At 37.4% G+C, this 20054-nt stretch overlaps 1 protein-coding gene across 1 annotated transcript in view; it reads right to left on the reverse strand.

The window, feature by feature from the left end:
- DCLK2 (doublecortin like kinase 2) overlaps positions 1 to 20054 on the reverse strand; it is an 83355-nt gene that overhangs the window by 12158 nt on the left and 51143 nt on the right. Inside the window, 7 exon segments of the mRNA XM_032687091.1 lie at positions 1793 to 1939; positions 3753 to 3872; positions 7978 to 8035; positions 12310 to 12328; positions 12331 to 12381; positions 12384 to 12416; positions 13371 to 13443. Of these exon segments, the coding sequence (XP_032542982.1) occupies positions 1793 to 1939; positions 3753 to 3872; positions 7978 to 8035; positions 12310 to 12328; positions 12331 to 12381; positions 12384 to 12416; positions 13371 to 13443 (501 nt within the window).

Below are 20054 nucleotides of genomic sequence, written 5' to 3' on the forward strand. Positions count from 1 at the left end.
GACCCAACTGTATCTTACCAAAAGCCCCATAAATAATCTAGCACTGAGTCTACCTCTGAGTCATTTTACTGATGAAAGAAGTTGAATTTCAATAGAAAGAAAGTGCTACACAACAGTGATTGCAAGAGTAAATCAAACCAGACCAACAAAAAGGAAACATCCCCCTAATAAATTAATCTCAGTTTCGTTCTTAAAGTAAACTATTTATATTAACATAATTTCAAAGGAATCCAATTTTAGAATGTAGGACTCCATAATCTCCAGAATGGCTGAATTTCTTTTGTTTCCTCAAACAACTGAACACTGCCAAGGCAGCAATACTTTCCTTCATTCCTCTCTGTAATTCATATCATTAATGGAAACTCTTGTTCTCTTTTATATAACACCTTCAAAACTCAGAGTTTGCATTTTTAAATGCATGACTAGTAAAGAGATTCAGACAGCTGGATGACCCTGTGCAAAAAAAGTAACTACTTGCAATTCTAGGTAGCAATTGATAGGAATTATTTGCATTTACATTCAATACCAGCATGTTATCTTTATGTTCTGCCACTGTCATCACAGTGAGTAAGATTTGCATCTGTTGAGTAATCTCTTTAGGCTTTCTAGGCAGAAAGGACATTTGTGCCTATTTATAACTGATTCAATCGCTAATGAGAGCTTAAAATTTCTTTGGACTGTCTGTGTTTGAAGATGCACTGATAAGGTGAGACTTCCACCTTCATCTTCTCACTCCTAAGTGCCATGTTGCTGTAACTACATTTTCTAGGAAAAGCCTCCCCTCCCTTTCTTTTGCTAAGCAGTCTAATTTATTTGAGGGCTTATTTAAATGGCCAAACACTGTCAGTGGAATTAGTTGGGAAAGAATTGACTATGAAATGGAAAATATTTTCAGCTTGTAGCCCTATCCTTGTAATAGTTCAAATTCTGTTCTGGGATAAGCCATGACTCCTACTCTAGATGCAACCTCATTACACAGGACTGACAAACACCACAGAAGGTTTTAAGAAATGCCTACCAAGTGTTGATGAAAGCTACCAGCATGCCTGATGACAGTGGCTCAAGCAGGGGAGATTATGGCCCCGTTTGTTCAGTGCGTGACACTTAATATCTAATATCCAATATGTAGTGCACAAGTATAACCTCTGTGTATAAGCAAATGGCATGTGCTGATCCCATTCTGTGAACAGAATGGGAAAGATGCCCTCTGTGGACTGTGGTATAAGTGGTTCCCAAAGCAGACTTCATGGTAATTCTTGTCAACACAGCTATCTTGTGTCTCTGCTGAAAACAAAAGTAGTCAGTCCCCCAGGACAAAATAAACATATGTAAGAGTTAATTCTCAGCTGAAATATTGGTAAATCATCAGAAAGACGATCCTACAATGACAGTGAGAGAAAAATGGGGGGGGGGGGAAAGGCTTCAGATGGTAACCATATGATCGTTCAAAGAAATGGAAGAAATGGCACTCAGCCCACCTTTTCTCTCACTTGCAAACTAATAAATAATTCATTGACGTAGCTTTAAAATTCATTGTTTGTGAGACAATACTCCTGCTTATCCGAATGGCAGCCAATCAAAATGTAAATAAAGATAAGTCTAAGGACAGGTTTGAGCACAGCTCTCTTGCATTACGGTGATTGCTATCCCATGGCAGAAGATTTATTTCATACATGCTTATTCTAAATTATATGCCTGCTCTTCTCTGCTCAGCTCCTTGACATTTATATATACAAGCATTTGCATTAATGAGAACAAGTAAGAGAAAGTATTAGATATAAATGGGACATACCAGAAGATTTTCTGGCTTGATGTCTCTGTGCACAATGTTGAGACCGTGAAGGTATTTGAGAGCACTGGCTAAATTGTAGACCATTGCACTCCCATCTCGCTCTGTGTATTTTGTAGATGAAGTGATAGCATCAAATAGATCTCCTCCCTACATAATAGAAAGGAAAAAGACCACTGTGGGAAAAATTATTAAGATGATATTTAATTTAAAAAAAAAAACACACCAAAAAAAACCCCCATGCAAAATCTTCCTCTACAAAAGGCATGCTCAAAATACCTGTTAAACAGTAAAAAAATTACTTTGCAGAAAGATGATCTTGTCACCAAGATACTATACTGGGACTTGGTCATCTACATTAAATTCTCAGCTGTAATCCTGGCTTCTGGTGTCTGAGTTTGGACAAATCACAGATCTTCTCTGTCTTGATTTCTTTTTATTGATCTTCCTACCTTTGATTACTCATTTCTATTATCTACAGGTACAGGCATACAGTTTCTCTTTTCTTCATCTTATCAGTGTAATACAGTTTAATATAGTGAAAAACAGCCCTGGTTTTGAGTAAAGGCTAAAGTAAATTAGCCCAGTAATAAAAACCTTAACAAACAAATATTCAGCAATTGTAATGAACTGCAAATATCAATCTCTGCAGGTATTGCAGAACTATCAATAAATAAAGCTAAAGAGGACAAACAAGACAAGCATGATCTTTCCAACATAAATGAATCCACTGATTCCATGATATGCCGAAGTGCGGAACCTACAGGTGATTTCTGAATGTTTCAGTTGTGCAGTCTCTGTTTTATGGATGCCCTATTCCTCTTGGAATACATAACAACATGTGAGCAAGTTACTGATGCAGCATTTTCAGTCATTGCAACAAATTTTATGTGGGTGTCTCTATGATGGTTACCCTGGATACATCTGTAGGAGTGATCTGTCTGAGCTGTGGGTGGCATTCCAAGCATTTCAATATACAGGGAAGAGAAGGAGCAATTCAGGAAATACAGGCCAAGAGGATGGTGAATTAAAATATAAAAAATACTGTCTTGAAACCCCAAAAAAGCCTATAGTATATAAAAATAACTTCTAGAAAGGAAGAGAAATGAGTAGGCTACAGAAATTATGAATTCAACAACTACAGACTTTTTTAGAGCTTTCCCAGGCTGGTAACTACTCTAGGGGGGGAATCCTGAATCTAACAATGTTTCAGACAGAAATAAAAAGTGCTGCTGCTGCTATATATATTTGTACCTGACATGCCAATCAAGCTGATGTGCAGTGTTGCTGTGTATGAACACAACTCAGACAAGAGAATGCACAACTAAAACTTGATGCAATTTGTGTATTTGGCTCACAAGGTGACAGCGAAATGAATTATCTTTGTTTTCTCTGTACATGTATGAAAGCAGCATATCTGTTCTCTGGTGAACTGGAAATAAGGGGAATGAATGTTTAATACAAGCAAATCAGGTGAGATTTTTGAGTTTTAATTTTCTTGGATGATGATCACTTGAATTTAAACTATCTGTCTCATTTATTGTCAATTAAGACAAATTTATCACAGAGAGATAAATTCATTACTTTAAGGCAAATTATTAAATAAATATATTACTGACATAAATATATTAGTGAAATAAATGCAAGTGTTCTATTAGTAAAGCACATCTCTATCAGCCCTGCATATTGTAAGCATGATATAAAAAAACACTATCCACTTCTGTCTAGACTGTGCACATTGCAAAATTACCTCAAATCTGTGTTAATAATCTAATTAAAACTGAAGAGAGATAAATTCCACTAATGTAATTGATCAAAAAGAGTATTTTATTATTAAAAATGCAAGTTGCCACTGAAATCGTATATGATTATGTCTCCCAAGATCTTAGTGTTCCCAGATGCTGCTCAGATCTCACACCAACACAAAGAATTCAACAGGATAATAAAGCCTCCTTAGTCTTACCTTGACCAGCTCCATCACCAGATAGAGTTCTGTTGGGGTGTCCATTTCCTCTATAAGCATAATGATATTTGGATGCTTCACTCGACGCAGAATAGACACTTCATTTTCAATCAGGTGCTCCTGTTCAAAACAGGATGGAGAAGTTTATCTGAATAGACATGAAACTGCCAATTTGCTTTTCCTTTGATCAGCTGATCACTTGATCAGTGAGCACCCTTTTTGCTGTTTAATTTATATAGTAGAGGGTTATTGTCAGATGCTGGATTTCACCATTGACCACATTTAATTTAAAATACTGTATTTCACTCACATAAACAATGGGATAGCTCTGAAAAAAGACCCCAGAACATGACAGCAATTCAGGAAGTGCAGATTATATTCTTATGTGGGTATTATGAGGTGAAATTAAGTTCAGAACCTTTCTGCCCCCAAGCTGGATCATTGTAACCTGTCACCCCTCATCAATAGTCAACATGTTCTTGATCCTCTCCAGCCTTCACCTCTCATTTAGTGTAGGTTACTCAAGGACAGATTACCTAGGATTTATATTCAAGGACTTTATTTTTTTTTAAAAGTTGTAGAATATATACAAGAAAAAAATATTATAACTGCTTTGGTTATGATTTTCAGTTCATTTTATATGTATGTTCAGATTTACAATCTGCAAAATGTGTAATAGCTCAGTTAAATCGTTGTGACTCCAACAGCTTAACAGCACACAGATTGCGTTTAATTTCCTCTTCCCTAGACTTCTGAGGAAGTAATGGCGTTCAAGAACAAATTAGTTTCAAATGTCTTGTTTCTGGAACATTTTTAGCACATGGTTAACACTGGAGAGCGAAAAAAATTACATGCCCCTTTCATGTGAAAGAATGATTTTAATTTTCCTTATAAATATTGAAATACGGACGTATTTAGGTTCACTGCAAAATAATACCAATGCTTGCAAAAAAACACGAGCACCCTTACACTGGGGCAGATAACAAATCATGGCACTGGACTCAGAACTTATTCATGTTTAATGCACCGATTAGTAGCATGCACTTCATGCATTTGTGAGCAGAGCATTAGAAGGAGATGTGATCCACTGTGCAGAGGCAGTGACTGAAGATCTTGTGCTACTTCACCTTCTTCTTCCAGGGTTATTTACGGATGCACTGTGTTTTTGCCAAAGCTCTATGTGGCTACATAACTCAGAAACCACATGCCATGTGTGCATCTCATTTCGTGAGAGTAGGGTGCGGCATATACGGGTTAAACAGTCACACCTTTGAAATTCAGTTTGAAAGAGCATCAATTGTCATTCTGAACAAACATATGCCTGCTCCAAGCAAAGTGCTCTGGAGGAAAAAAAACAAACAACATGAAGCAATTTTGTTAAACACAATGCTGAATCTCATCACCAGACAGAAGTGAACAGCCACAGCATACTAAGCCTTAGGGATGGAAGCCTGTAAATTCAAAACTAACATTAAGAGTCCAAGCAAAAACTAGAATATTATTATAGCTTTTCTACCTAAAGAACAGATAGCATATTAAATTTATTACATCCATTAATTACAACTAAGGCACAATAGCTTTATCTGTGCTTTATCTTGTTTCACTTGACTAAATTGTTAATTGCTTTAAATAAAGGCTCAGGAATAACTAATGTTTATTTAAAATAATAATAATAATTTTAAAACAGTCCCCGAAATGTTGTTGAGCTACTGTTTAAAATGCTGACTAATACGTGGTTCTTTATTTTCAACCACCCCACTGTTTTGCTCTATTTTGCTATATAAAAAACCAGTAATTTTCAAAGTCATTACAATGTTTTTCCTGGATAGTGCAATATATGCTTCAGTTTACATTAATATGATTTATTTACAGTGAAATTACTGTGTAATTAACATTTAAGCCACTTGTGGAAAATACATTAGTCAACTGTATTCAAGTTTTAGGACATCCAAGATCAACTGCTAAGGAGCAGTGAGCAACACTCAAGTCATCCATATTTGGGCTGGATGGGTGTTTTCAAAGCAGTGCTTATGTTGGCCTGTGAAACTAAGCGAGGAAGGAATAAGCTGTAGCAAAACTTAATTATTTTCTCTGTTGGAATCTTCCTGGACAGTTCTGCCACTGCCCTAACAGGTACAAACATCTTCCTACAACAGTCTGTAGCTATACAGATACAGATCCTTTCAAAACAGGTAAGAATGCATCCATGGGGCTGATTTTTAATTTGTTTTAAAGCAGGGAGAAAGACATATAGAAAATATGTCTAAACTCTACTGTATAAAACAAACTGTCTATCTCTAGATAGTTGTATGTGTGATACTAAGCAGCTGACTCAGACAAGTAATAAACACCCACTAAAGCTGCAAGCTGTACACATCATCCAAAATTTTGTTTGCAGTGGAAAGCGCTGGGTCACCCTTCCCACAGCTGAAGAAATTGCAACACTTCAATCTCAGAAAGGCAATTTTAGCACTTTTTCCTCATGGTTATGCATTTTATGATTCCTTTCTAAATTTTCTAAATAAACCTGGAGAATATGAGATAAACAATGCGGATGCTGGAACACTGATCTCCTAGCACGTAACACATGATTTAAAATCATCATACATAAAACAATTCTGTTTTAGCACCTCTACTTAAAGGAAGTCATCACAGCATCATACAGCTCCTTACCACACAAAGAATGTCACACAGACTTGCTACATCCTCCTACAAGGACACATGCAGCATTTGGAGCTCTGAATGACACTTCAGAGCAGTTACACATGTAATCAACAAAAAGGATACCTTTGATTTAAACCCCTGACTTGGTTACAAAGATACCTCTAGAATCATTTCAATCAGTCATTTACATAAAAAACATAAGGTGTCTGGATCAAAAAGTCCATCTTTTTAGTAGCTGAAAGAATAGTGTGTTGCCTACTGTGAAAGAGACTTCAATGCAGATTTTGATTGTTAATAAATACTGTGTTTCAGTGATCTTTTAGCTAACACTTAACTATAATCCATTTAATTCCTAAGTTCCTTAAGAGCACATTTCTTTAAGATATATCAAAGCAGTAAAAATAGAAGTATTTTATTTGCTGTTATCTATTCCAACGCTTTGTCTACGTTCTTGGCTGTAGGTTAGCAGTTTTTCTTCCTTTTAAAAGTATACTCATGAGGAAAGGAAAGAAGGGGTGAGATACTCTCAGATATCTATTTCACAGAATCACAGAATTGTTTGGGTTGGAAGGGACTAGAGATCTAGGCAGGATCACTTAGAGCAGGTTTCACAGGAATGCCATTCAGATGGGTTTGGAATGTCTCCAGAGAGGGAGACTCCACAATCTCACTGAGCAGCCTGTTCCAGAGCTCTGCCACCTTCAATGGAAAGAAGCTCTTGCTCATGTTGAGGTGAAACTCCTTGTGCTTTAGTTTATGGCCACTGCTCCTCGTCCTCTTGCTGGGCACCACCAAAAGGAGTCTGGCACCCATTTTCTTGACACCCATCTTTGAGATATTTATATGTATTAATGAGATCCCCTCTCAGTCCTTCTCTTCCCAGACTAAACAAGCCTGGCTGCCCCAGTCTCTCCTCATAAGAGATGCTCCAACCCCTCATCATCTTGGTGCTCTCCGCTGAACCCTCTCCAGTAGCTCCTTATCTTTCTTGTACTGAGGAGCCCAGAACTAGACTCACTATATGAGATGCTGTTCTGCTGAAGAGACAATTTTGGAATTTTTTTTTTTTTTAAGCTGGAATTAAAAGAAAATGTTTAGGAACTCAAGAGATCCTTGTTAATACAGGATGGTAAGAGTATGTAAACAGAAAGAAATGGCCACAAAAATTTCTTTCCAAATCCATGTTCTGCTTATAAAAGGAGCATGTACAGCCATAAAAAGAGAAAAATAAGAGGCAGAGTGGGATGGGAATTACATAAATACCAGTATAGCTACAAATTTCCTTTCTCATATTTTACAGATAAAATAGTTTCAATATATTTTGGATGCATATTAGCATTTTTTTGTCTGTCCAATAAAATAGACAACAATTAGTTTGCTTTTTACTCTGTTATTTAGTAGACTAACACTCACTGCTTTTATTATTTGCTTCTTGGATACATTATCATCTTGTTAAACAGATATTCTGAAAATACTCAGAAACCCAAATACACCCACCATTTATGACTAATGAGCAGCTGCTAGTGCTGCTTCTGTATACATGCAAATTGTTGTACACTACCTTCCCACAGCATTTAGCCTTGTCTATGATCTTCAGAGCAAACTCCTTTCCTGTGGATCTAGCAAGAAAAACATGAGAGCCATTAATTAGAAACCGACCAACAAATTGTGACATTATCTGTAAATATGTCGTCATAACAGAATGTTGTGACCCACCGAGATTGCTGACAGAAAATTCACAGAATGGGCTTGATTTCGGTTTTTGTTTTCTCAGCAGCATTTGTGCCTGCTGTTTCCCTGACTACCACAACCTGGCTCACTTAGTGTATTAATCCCAGGATCCAGCTGCAATTATGCTTTTTGACCAGGCACGGTTCTGTTACGTCCTTAATGCAACATGCAAAATTTGCCTTCAGCCTTCCACTTAGCTTTGTTCAACTGGTAAGCTTTAAAGAAAAAAATCATACACAGATATGTGTAACTGAGCAGAAGAAAGACTGATATCCTTGTAAAAAAATTCAATAAGATTCAGCAGAGCTAAAACCCCATAGTTCATTACAGAGTAGTCTAAAATCCTGTAGAATATATTAGGTAGTGATTTTGAGCTTTTGTATTTTGTTATTCCTTTATTTACTTTTTTTTAAGCATTTTGTTGAATTCTACAGCAGTCATCTAAAGTCCTCATTTTAAGAGGGTGGTTATATACAAAGTAAAAAGGACTGCTGTTTTGGTAAGTACTCTCACAGAAAGGAGCTCTTGTTTGTGAATCATCCCTTTAAGCAATAAAAATCTCCATTTCTCCAGAAGGGGAGAAAATGAGAGAAAAAAGAAACACAGTGTAATTTTTTTTTAAACTAAGAAGAAATTACTACTTATATTAATGATGAACATAAGAAAGAAAATGCCTTAAGACCTTGTTGCTACTGTTTTGTATTGTGCCAATGCCTACAGACTCCAGGTTGCATCAGAACACCACTGGCATGTTCGGCAAAAGTAGGAGGTAGTTACAAAAGCAAAAGTCAGGTATGTTTCTACACTTCCAGGGTAATTTTCACTATGCTTTTGGCATTAGATACAACTAGTCCAAATCAGTACCTTACAGAAAAAAATAACTGAATTAACATCTAACATTTGATATATGCATTAGTGAAAAAATGCAGCAGGGAATCTCTTCCTGAAAAGTGCAGCTGTAGCTGCAAGGTTGTCATAGTTACAACCTGATCTGGTCTTTAGATAGAAGCCTTATCTAAATGGTATCCGTGAAATGCCATCCTCTCTTATTACAGGTATGATGTAAAATCTACTATGAATACAGCATGTAATTCAGAATCACAATTTGTGCATTATACTATAAATTATATCTGAAAGCCTTCAAGCAACTGATCAGCAAAATCCACTTAGCAAACCTTTGGCACTTATGTTGTGAGAAAACAGGAGTTAACATTCACAAAGCCAATTCATCAACCACTTCCTTCTGCAAATGTCCTCTACCTAAGAAAAAACCCTGGATATAATCCACATAATTTCTGTGCTAATACCACAGTGCATCATACACCAGCATTGTCTGACAGGTTTCTGGTATTCTTCTGTCGAGCTGTCAGTGCCCATCTGTTGAATTATGTCTTTATATACAGACATATAGGCACCCTTTACAAAAAAGACCCCCTTATTCTCTTTGTAGAACAGCTGGTATAATGGGATCCTAGCTCCACAACTAAGGCTTCTTAGCACAACACTATTAGAAATTAAGTAGATTTAATAGGAATTAAAAGAGAAGCATTTATGGTTGGCCTTTCCTCTTTCACTCTTATTATTAGCAATTACGGTTGTGTATTTATTTTATATAAATTCATTTAACGTTCACTAAAGATTCAATCACATACAAAACTAGACATTAAGTTTAATTTTGCCTTTTTTTTCTTTTTGTTTTTACAATTGGAAGGTTGTTTTTCTAGTCCAGTTTCCTCATTCCAAAAATCACAGATGACATTTGAAACCCCAGTGACCTACCACCCCTTGTCCCATTTCCAGTGGAACTTAAGCGATTTCCAAAACGCACAGCTGATATTTCTGAAAATAATATATTATGTAAGCTGATGCTTTTAATCTGCTAGCTTCATGAATGTTGTTCACTCTATAAATAACAAAGGATGTGTGGCCAGCTTCAGGGTGCATGAGAAAACACTGTGAAGCATCATTCATCTTGTGCTTGAGCTGAAACCTGGGATTTTAAACCACAGAAGAACTTCTTGAGACACAAGGTATGCTGGGACCTGAGGGGATCCACCTGTCCCAGTGGGGAAAATGCATCTTTGGGCATTTCTGGGGGAGCTGATTGAGAGAGCTTTAAACTAGACTTGGATGGGGGAAGCGGATACCAACAGGATTGTAGCAGGTAAGCCAAGGGTTGGGATGACATCACCTAAGGATGGCAATGCCAATGGGAACATTTGCACTGCTCCCAGGAGTGTGAAGAGCTCAGGCAAGATGCCCTCCTAGACTTGCTATTTGTGAACAGAGAAGGACTCACGGGGATGTAATGGTAGGTGTCTGTTTTGGGGATAGTGATCATCAAATAGTTGAGTTTAAAATTTTGGTGTAATGAGAGAAAAGGACAGCAGTGTTGCTACGCTGGATTTCAAGAAAGCAAACTAAGTTATTCAGAGAGTTCTTTATCAGAGTATCCTGTATCTTCTTTGAGGATCAATTGCTGGTCAGTTTTTAAGAACCACCTTTCAGAAGCACAGGAGTGGGAAATTCCATTGTGTTCTAAGTCAAGCAAGCAGGGCAGAAGACCAGCTTGGCTGAACAAAGGAATTCCTCGTGGTAATCAAGAGGAAAAAAGAAGTTGTACGATCTTTGGAAGCAAGGTCAGGCTCCACAGAAAGATTATAGACCTGTGGTCGTATTTGCAGGGAGAAAACAAGAAAGGCCAAAGCACAAATAGAGTTGAAACTGGTCAGTGTTGTGTCAGACAAGGAGGCTTTTTGAAGTATGTCAATAGCAAAGGGAGATCTAAAGAAAACATACTTGTTGAAGATTGTCACCTGACTAATAGACATTAAGATAAAGCAAAGGCATGTAATGCTTTTTGTTTGCCTCAGCCTTTAGTAGTACTGATAGACATGGGGCTGCCCGGTCTCCTGAGTCAGAGGACCATGAGAGTGGGAGCGGTGACTTTCCATCTGCTGACACTGAAACTGTCAGGGACCAGCTGCATCAGCTGAGTGCTCACAAGTCCCTGGGGCCTGATGGGATTCATCCCAGAGAACTGAAGGACCTAGCAAATATCATGGCAGGACGCAGTTCAAAGATATACCAAGGTCTTAAGAGTCTAGGGAGGTCCCTGCTGACTGGAAGCTTGCCAGTGTTATTCCAGTTTACAAGAAGGGCACAAGGGAAGACCCAGGGAACTACGGACCCGCTAGTACAACCTCACTTCTGGAATGAGATGTTGTCATTCATAAGTACCTTTCTTTCCTTTTAATAAAACCAGAAGATGAGGATCAAATAGTAGAAACCATTTCTGTAACTTTTATGGTTTTTACAGTCATTTGCTGAATTTTCCCAGTATTTGCAAACAAGTTGGGAATTCCTCATAATATTTAAGAAACTGACACAGCTCTCAGATTGATGAAGATAGCAGAAGGTGGTTCTAAAAAAATACACTGAGAAAGTGACAGTCAAATCATCTGTTATGTTTGCACTAGCAGCACAGTGTGACACAAAGCTTTCAGAGGAAGGGCAGTAATACAGCACAGGTCTGCAAAGGTATCCTGTCTACCCCATGGGAAATCAGGCACAAGAATATTTCAGGGTCGGGTGTATTGAAGGGTCTATTTGCAAAGTCTCTGGCTACTCACCGCAGTACCTCACAGAAGAAGGAAGCACAAGGGAGCCAGTAGCACAGGCTAATAGCCAACAACTGCATGCCTTTAAGAATGCTTTACCCACAGTATACTGAAAGCTGTGAAAAATCATGTAAGCAGCAGGCAGTAGGGACATTAGAGCACCAGAAGTGCTGAGGCAGAAGGGGGGCTCTCAAAGACTGTTTAGATGCCACACACTGTCACCCACAGCCATCTGTAGTGTGAGGGATTTCTTGAAGATCTGTGGGGTTTCCTTAAGAGTCACCATTAGAAGGTGATATCTCCTTTAGTTTTTGGGATAAAAAAATGTTTCTCTGCTGTTCGCATATTCCTTTGCTAGAAGAATACATAAGAAGCTCTGCATATTTCATTATGCCTATTTCTCCTGAAGTGTATGCATATCTTTGCATATGGGTATGCTGCTCTTTGCTTTCATCTCCTTACATTTTTCTAAGAAATTATGTTAATGCACAGGGCTTTATCCAGTAAAATAAACAGCAGTACTGGACAGTTTCCTTGCTCACCGTTCTACACATTCCTTACGACAGCAAAATTGCCATCACCAATCACCTTCCCCACTTCGTACTTCTCAAGATGGTAGATGACCCTGAGAACTTGTTTCCATTCACGCCTGTAAAAAATAAAAAAATAAAAAAGTCAATAATGCAAGCTGAAGTGTCAGCAGGATGCAGTATATCCCCAGTGGGTTCCACAGATACAGAACAGTCACAAATGCAAAAACAAACTTAAAAGTAAGCTGTTTTCTTCAGTGCTTATTCCCTCGGTTTTATCTCAAACGTAAGAAAGAACAAGATAAGCCAAAGTTGTTTGACCTTTTCACACACAAATCAATTCTTACTATGGTTTTGTATAGGCATATTCTAAAAGTAATAAATGCAGTTAGAAGTTCTTAGTCTAAAATTTTTCTGAGCTCTAATTACTTTTTTGAAGTATCTTTTTGCAAACTCAAAGTAAAATGCAAATAAAATTCATCTGCATGCATGTAAAGACCTAAAAAGTTTTATCTGCTGATTTCCTTCAAGTTCCTATGGCTGCTGCTGAAACAAGCAAAGTGCAAGGAATGCTGGTAGGCACTTATTCAGTATTTTTAAAATAAAAAAAAATACTCTAAAATGAAATTTAAAATAATTAAAAATAACTAACATTGCTTTAAAGAGATAAGGAATGAAAGGTTAAGTTTAGCTATGGTCAACTGATAGGCCAGTGGTTCTACCTGAAGTACAATCAGCTCTTTAAGGAGGGTTCCTCTTTCAGTCCAGCCCCAAACACATTTCTGGTGATACTGCAGGTCAAAATCAAATTCCTAACAGTGACTATTGAAGAGCACGGTCCACTAATATGCTACCACTTGACAAAAAAATTTACAAAATTTGTTTCCTCTCTTTACTGCCTCGATGTATAAAATGTGATAACAATTTTTCCAAGATAAGTTTGTCGACAAGGTATCAAACATCTCAGAACAGAAAAGGATTTGGAGTCATCAGGAACCACCTAAAAGTGCTAAGTCAACTGTCACCTACAACATAATTTTTGCAAGGACTGTTAGCAATTACTGGTGTCCTACCTTCAGGACTCTGGCAACGGAGTGATTCAGGTACACCATTCACATTGGAAGAAGATCCACCATGTGGAGAGATCTATGGATATACACAAGAACTTTTTATTTCTGATGGTAATCACAAGAAAGAGCCATATAAGAAAGCAGCAAAGTTGAAAAAAACCCACCCTAAAAACACCTATAACCAATCAGTTCACTTTTTACTCCCATTGTATTTTTATTCTTGTTTCCTCATCATCATAAGAATACACCATCACTTACACCAATTTAAGATTCAGTCCCAATTCAGATAAGTAGTTGAACAAATATGAGTAAAAAGCAAAGAAAATTACTTCCAGCTGCACCTACTTCCAACTATACACAACAGTCAGTTGCGTGGAGCCAACATTCCCTCCTCATTCTATGCAAGATCATGACAACAAACTCTGCACACGTTTTCATGTCAGCTGAGGCAGCCACCTCCAGACAAACATCAAGAGGTCAGTGCAGCAATCACGTGCTGTCATGCTGCAGTCTAACACATCTCTTCAGAGATGGCACTGTCTGAGGTTTCCCTACCGGAACTCTATCCATATATGCTCTCTTTAGAGTAGCACTGTAACATGCTAGGAAGGTAATAAAGAAATGTTTGCATGGCCGTACCAGTTTTCATTTAAAGAAGAGAATTTTGGCATAGGTGGCCAGGTACATCTACGATAATCAGATTTATTTACTAATCTATCAGGCTGTAATTTTAGGTTACTATACATGTGAAGATTTATCACATCTACAAGCACTTCAAGTTAGATGTGTGATACGCATCCAGACACAGATTCAGTTTTAGTAACTACGACACTGTAAAAAACAAATATCTAAATTATTTTGAAGCATGACGACTGAAGAAAACTAATTTTCCTGCACTAAAAACTCAACTGGTACTTCATCTGAATCTTCACGAATCTACTATAGTCATCCTGTCATACTGCCCAGGGACAGACACAGCAATAAATTTTTATTTTAAAAAGAGGTGGAGGCATAGGAATGAATGCCATAAATAGTAAAATGTACTGGCTGTGTTCTGTGCACCACTTTCATAAGTTCTCCCATTACAGCTATATATGATCCATAAAATTAAAATACATTTTAGATCATTCCCCCTCTTCTACGTAAAATTTCTTGCTGTTCTGTGAAGTTCCATGTCTTGTTTTCTTCATGGGCTATTATAGTAGCTCACCACTCACCACATAAAGGATTAAAATGCTTCTCTGCCTTAAGCTCAGTGTCTGTTGAAATGGCTTTGCATGACACCAGGAATGCAAATGCAGCATTTCCGTTTTAGCTGACATTGTCTGGTTACACTGCTGAATATTTTAAATCATTAACACTATTGTCAGCGAAAGAACTGAACTGACAGATAGGGATATTGTCTAAAGGCTCATGAAATGCTAATGAATGCTTAAGTTTCTAATGGCAGCTGAGCTGCCAAATCAGCTAAAGGTACAGTAACTATAAGCTGTACAACTTAATTTTGCAGAGCCTCTAAAACAATGAAGTTTACTAGCATTTGGCACAGGAGTAGCATCAAACAGCAAGCAGTCACCTGCTACTCTGCTTCTTGATAATAACTTAAAACTAGGCTATGTTAATGCTGCTGCCTTTCTGAGTTATCTATTTATTTAACAAGGATCAGGAACAAGGACATCTGGGTTAAATGACATTTGTGCAAAATCATGAGTCAGTTTTATAACCAGTCACATTTTCTTCAAGGATGAAGCAGAGCTAACAGAAACAGATCACTCACTGCAAGTATTAGTCATCAGCCTAAAATATTAGTAATCTATTTTGGGTATTCAGTGAGTGACAATACATGGGAATATCTAGCCCGTATTTCCAACTTCCTTCAGTCTTGTAATCAGGGCAGACCATGACAGGGCACATTCCTTCTTACCACAGTATTTACAAGAAAGCAAACGCTAACAGGAAAACAGCTAAAAGGAATAAAAAAAAATTATTGCTGCTGTTGTGGCTGAGGTGTTAGATCAGAATCTGAAATGGCAGGTTTAACCCTAGCTCTGCCACAACTCACATGTGGTGGGATTTTATTTTTTGTCTCATGAGAGTGTGAGGAAGGACCCACAAATATAAACTCATATTCTTCTGAAGTGGAATGGTACCTTAGCTGGCAAATTTTTGCACTCTGGATTAAAGTATTATCCATGACACAAATGTTTGTGGAAACATTTGGGTATTTTTTTCATATCAGAGGAAATACCTAACTCCTCGGCAGCTAAATGGGACGGTGGCTTCTAGAGCATCCATCTAAATGTTTTCCTGTGTCTGTCCTTCTTTCATGTCTACAGAGAAATTAAGGACTTTAGCCACCAGGTTGCCAGGTATACAGAGCTCCTGTATACATTGTCCTGCACACATTCATGAAGTGCTGAAGAAACTGAACTGTAAGTTACACATATACACATATGTATGCAGACCCACATCCTTGTGTCTGGAAAAATGCAGACAGAAACATGGGACACCTACACAAACATTATTACTGTAATACCCTGGAAGTTCATCTAGCCAAAGTTAAAAAAAGTAAGTCTATTACTGCTAACCTTTCCTTGAGTTCTGATCAAACATTGCTGTGGTAATCTTTCATCTGAAGGCTAAGAAAGGAATGTGAACTCTCATACCTTCAGAAAAACTCCTTGGTATTCTCCAAGAAGCTTGTCTTTATGAAAACATTCAAACTGGTGATGAATCTAACTGTAGACTATGAATATTTTAGTGAAACTGAATTAACTGTGCAAGTATTCTCTGAAATCTGGGGACACTTTGGTAGTGTCATTGTAATTCATCCTGACTGGCTGCAGGAGGAAAGGGCTAAAACATATTCCAAATGGAAACAAAACATTTATATAATCAGTATTTCATTGAGATGTTGGCAGTATTTATTATTATAATGATTAACAGCAACATAATCTGTAAGACAGAAACTTTGTATTTTTTAAGCGATACTTCAACACTGTAGTAACCCAACCATACTGAGAAGCTACTTTAAAAATACAACAGCCAATTAGAACGTAGTGATTATGCCTCCATTAATGTGAGCATATATGGTAGGGCATACAGATATATCATGCACTTTGTTGCATTATTCTGAAGAACCAGAGAAGAATTACCCTTTTTCTAGAGATATTTTTGAGTGGCATCATATTATATAAAGCATGTAGCCAACTGATGAGAACGGTGAAGGGACTTGACAATAAGTGCAATATCTCAGTTTCCCTACCAGCACAAATTAGCCAACTCTTTTCCTCCACTGCATGGGCAAAAAAGATGCTGAATTGTAAATGTAACAAATGCACCACTTAAAAGAGTCCCTCTATGAACCCCTATGGCACCTTCGTCACTTGGCGGATAATCGCATGTAAATATTCTTAACATGCAACTACCCACAAAGCACATGTGTACAAAATTGAGGAGATTAAAACCTTGATGAAGATAGGCACTAATCCTTCAAATCACTTAAGCACATGTTTAACTTTAAGTACATTAACGCCCTCATTGAAGTAAAAGGGACTACACAATAGCTGAAAGTTAAGCATACTTAAGTTATTTGTTGATCAGGCTGTAATGCCCTTTCACTTCGGTCACTTGGCCAACCATTGCAAAAATAATACTAAGACAAATTCAAACACAATGATACTTAAGACAATTGGGATTCTAAAAAAGGCCTCAACTGTAAAGCTTCTTTATTTGTACAATTTTATTTTCTTTTTAAAAAAGATTACAAGACACTGTGGTACTTAATTTCAAGAGGGGGCAATAAAGTACACCCAAGTAAGCATAAGGAAGTTATGACACCACTTTCCAAAATGTTAAATTTAATCTAGTCTCTGGATGATTTTATGGTACAAATTGTGCATAGTAACAGATGCACTAGAAGAGCTAAGAGTGAAATTAACCCTAACAGCATTGCATTCAAATGCCACTTAGAACCAGAGAAAAACATTAAACCTTTCAGTTGTCACTTGCCCACGCAACAGCAAAAGGACTCCTCTCAGTCAGTTGTCACCTAATGCTCTATTCCATTATTTCTTAACCCATGAACTAGATTTTATCTCTAAGGAAACTTATAGAAGAACCCAGAAACTGGGCACATTTATCAAAGAAGAATATTTACAGAGTAGTAATTTACTTATGCCCATACTTGTTAACTTTTATATCTAAATCTTCACCTTGAAGAAACCCTCCTCAAAGGCTGGATATCAAACTGGCTTACTGTATGTACTGAGTAATTAATAGCACAAGGGCACTTTGGCTGGAAGAGCTAAAAAGGACAGAAGGAAAGCCCTTTTCTTTGAAGATAAGCTGTTCATGAGGAATGTTTCCTGAGAGGAACTTTCTGTGCCTGAACAGAGCACTTCTTCTTACAAAGCGTTGTGAAGCAGAAGGAATCCTTGGGGACTGAAGAGACTTCATTGGAAGGAAAAATGGCTTTCAGAGAATATGATTAGGACTCCATGCCTGAAACTAAGAAAAATTGCTGCTGGCAATCACTATATTTGCAAGCTGACTGCCTTGATGTTTAGCACTATCAGTTAAGTTCTACGTTGACTGTCAAAACTACAAAAAGCTTAGCTAGGTTCTAATCTACAGTAAAATATTTTAGTTTAAAAATAAAAAGCCCTGGCTTTTCAAATAAAGCAGTTTTTAAAGTACAGTTCATGTGCAGCTGCTCTGATGCTCTGCTCTTTACAGGTAGAAATGTCAACCCTGATTCATTCCCTTTTTTCTTGCTGCCTCAAGCTCCTATAAAACCACTAAGTGCTGCTGTTTCATCTTCTACAAAAACAAACATATATGATTTCTACACAACAAACCACTCAAAATATTGCATTCCCAAAGCCAGAAAACTCTTAAATACACTTTATTCTGTCACTCTCTGCCATGGTATGTATATCTACATTTTCATTCAGCTGTAGTGATGGCGCCTTCTTTATACAACTGCAGGAAGCCAAACTGCTTGTCTTTGCAGCAATGCAGTCTTGGCAAGAAGGAATTACTTAACAATAGGGAAAAAGCAGCAATCTCAAAATAATGAAACTGTTCCCTGCTTTCTCTGTTTTCCTCATCAATCTAACTAAAACCAGTTCTACAAAGAAAAAAAAAGGAGGTTTCTTTAAAGAATCTGGTTTTTTATGTTGATACTTCCCCAAAAGTCATTCCTACTCGAACATAATCAAAAACCAAGTGTGACTGAACAGCACACTTGATCCTTTTGGAATTTACCCTGTGATTCACTAGATAACATTCCTTATCTTTTAGTTTCAGGAGTACAGTTGGGATACGCCTACTGAACAGATGCATCCTAATGGAATAAACCAAGAGGTACTCACTACTTCAGTAACACATCAGGTCTGAGATGCTTAATTTGGTTTTGCTGTTTTCTTTGGTCATATGGGGATGAATTATTTGACACGAAAACCCATTAGTATCCAGCATCAATTAAATTCCAAATTGAAAAAGTACAATAGCCTACTTGAGTGAAACAGACAGTGAAGGGGAAAGAGGACATGTCCACTTTAGTGAGAATTGCTTGTTGCTATCAGAATTATCTCTGTCTTAATGGAGCTTTAATTGGCTAAAAGCAGACAGGACAGCAGTGGAAAAACACGAAGCAAATTATCTAGTTTCTAAACTTGTAATTTCATTAAAGACAGACAAAAGAGCATTTGTTAAATATAGTGCAGACTAGATGAGAGTCTAAGCCCAATGATTTTGGTGTTCTCTACTGTAAGATCTACTGCAGAGTTGTCCAGACAAACTTTTAAGACACATAGCTCTAATTCCCAGTGTCAGAACTATTACAGCTCTTGGAAATGCTTTACAGGAGAAAGTCTAAACTATGTTGCTTTGGATAAAGAGTAGCTATGGGATGGTACAGGACAACAACATAAAGACAGAGCTCAACAGTAAATTACCTCAATGAACCAAATAACTTCAAACATATTAAACAAAGCAATAAAAATAAAAAATTAAACAAATAAATTAAAACAAATACTAAATAAATTAATTAAATAAAATCTTCTGTCAGAATTATCACAGAAGCCTGGCAGAAACCGGTGGCATTACTCCTTGCAAAACAAAGACTTGATAACAATTAGCATGTCAAAACCCAAATCTAAGTACTATTCAAATCACGTCCTTTAGCCAGTCTCTTAACTGCTAAAACAGTTTTCCACAGAATTAGCAGCCTCTTCACAGACAGGAGTTCACCAATAGGAGCTATTACTTGATGAGAATAATCAGTGCAAACCATCCAGGCTGCTTTAAGAAAGGCTGCAATTGGTGATTCCATAAGAAAATTCTCCTTGAAAGGGCAGCTGCACAAATGCAGCAAAAAAGATGCTCAACTGTGCCTCAGGCTGTTCTTTTTATTTTACTGAGCGAAAGGCACAGAGCAGCCTCCAAGAACTGTAAATGTCACCAGTTTTTAAGTGGGAGAGGAAGGGAATTCTCTTAGAGCAACACGGAAAAATCTGCCAGACATGAGGCTGCTCCCAAAGGAACTCCTCAAATGCTTTCAGACCAGAGACTGCATTAAGGGGTGAAATTGTGTGCCACAGATGAAGAAGGGTGCTTCAGATGAAATTCAGGCAATGCTACAAGACTACAAGGCATTGAAAAGAGGATACTACATTTATGTAG

This window comes from Chiroxiphia lanceolata, chromosome 4, assembly GCF_009829145.1.
Source record: "Chiroxiphia lanceolata isolate bChiLan1 chromosome 4, bChiLan1.pri, whole genome shotgun sequence".
Lineage (NCBI taxonomy): Eukaryota > Metazoa > Chordata > Aves > Passeriformes > Pipridae > Chiroxiphia > Chiroxiphia lanceolata.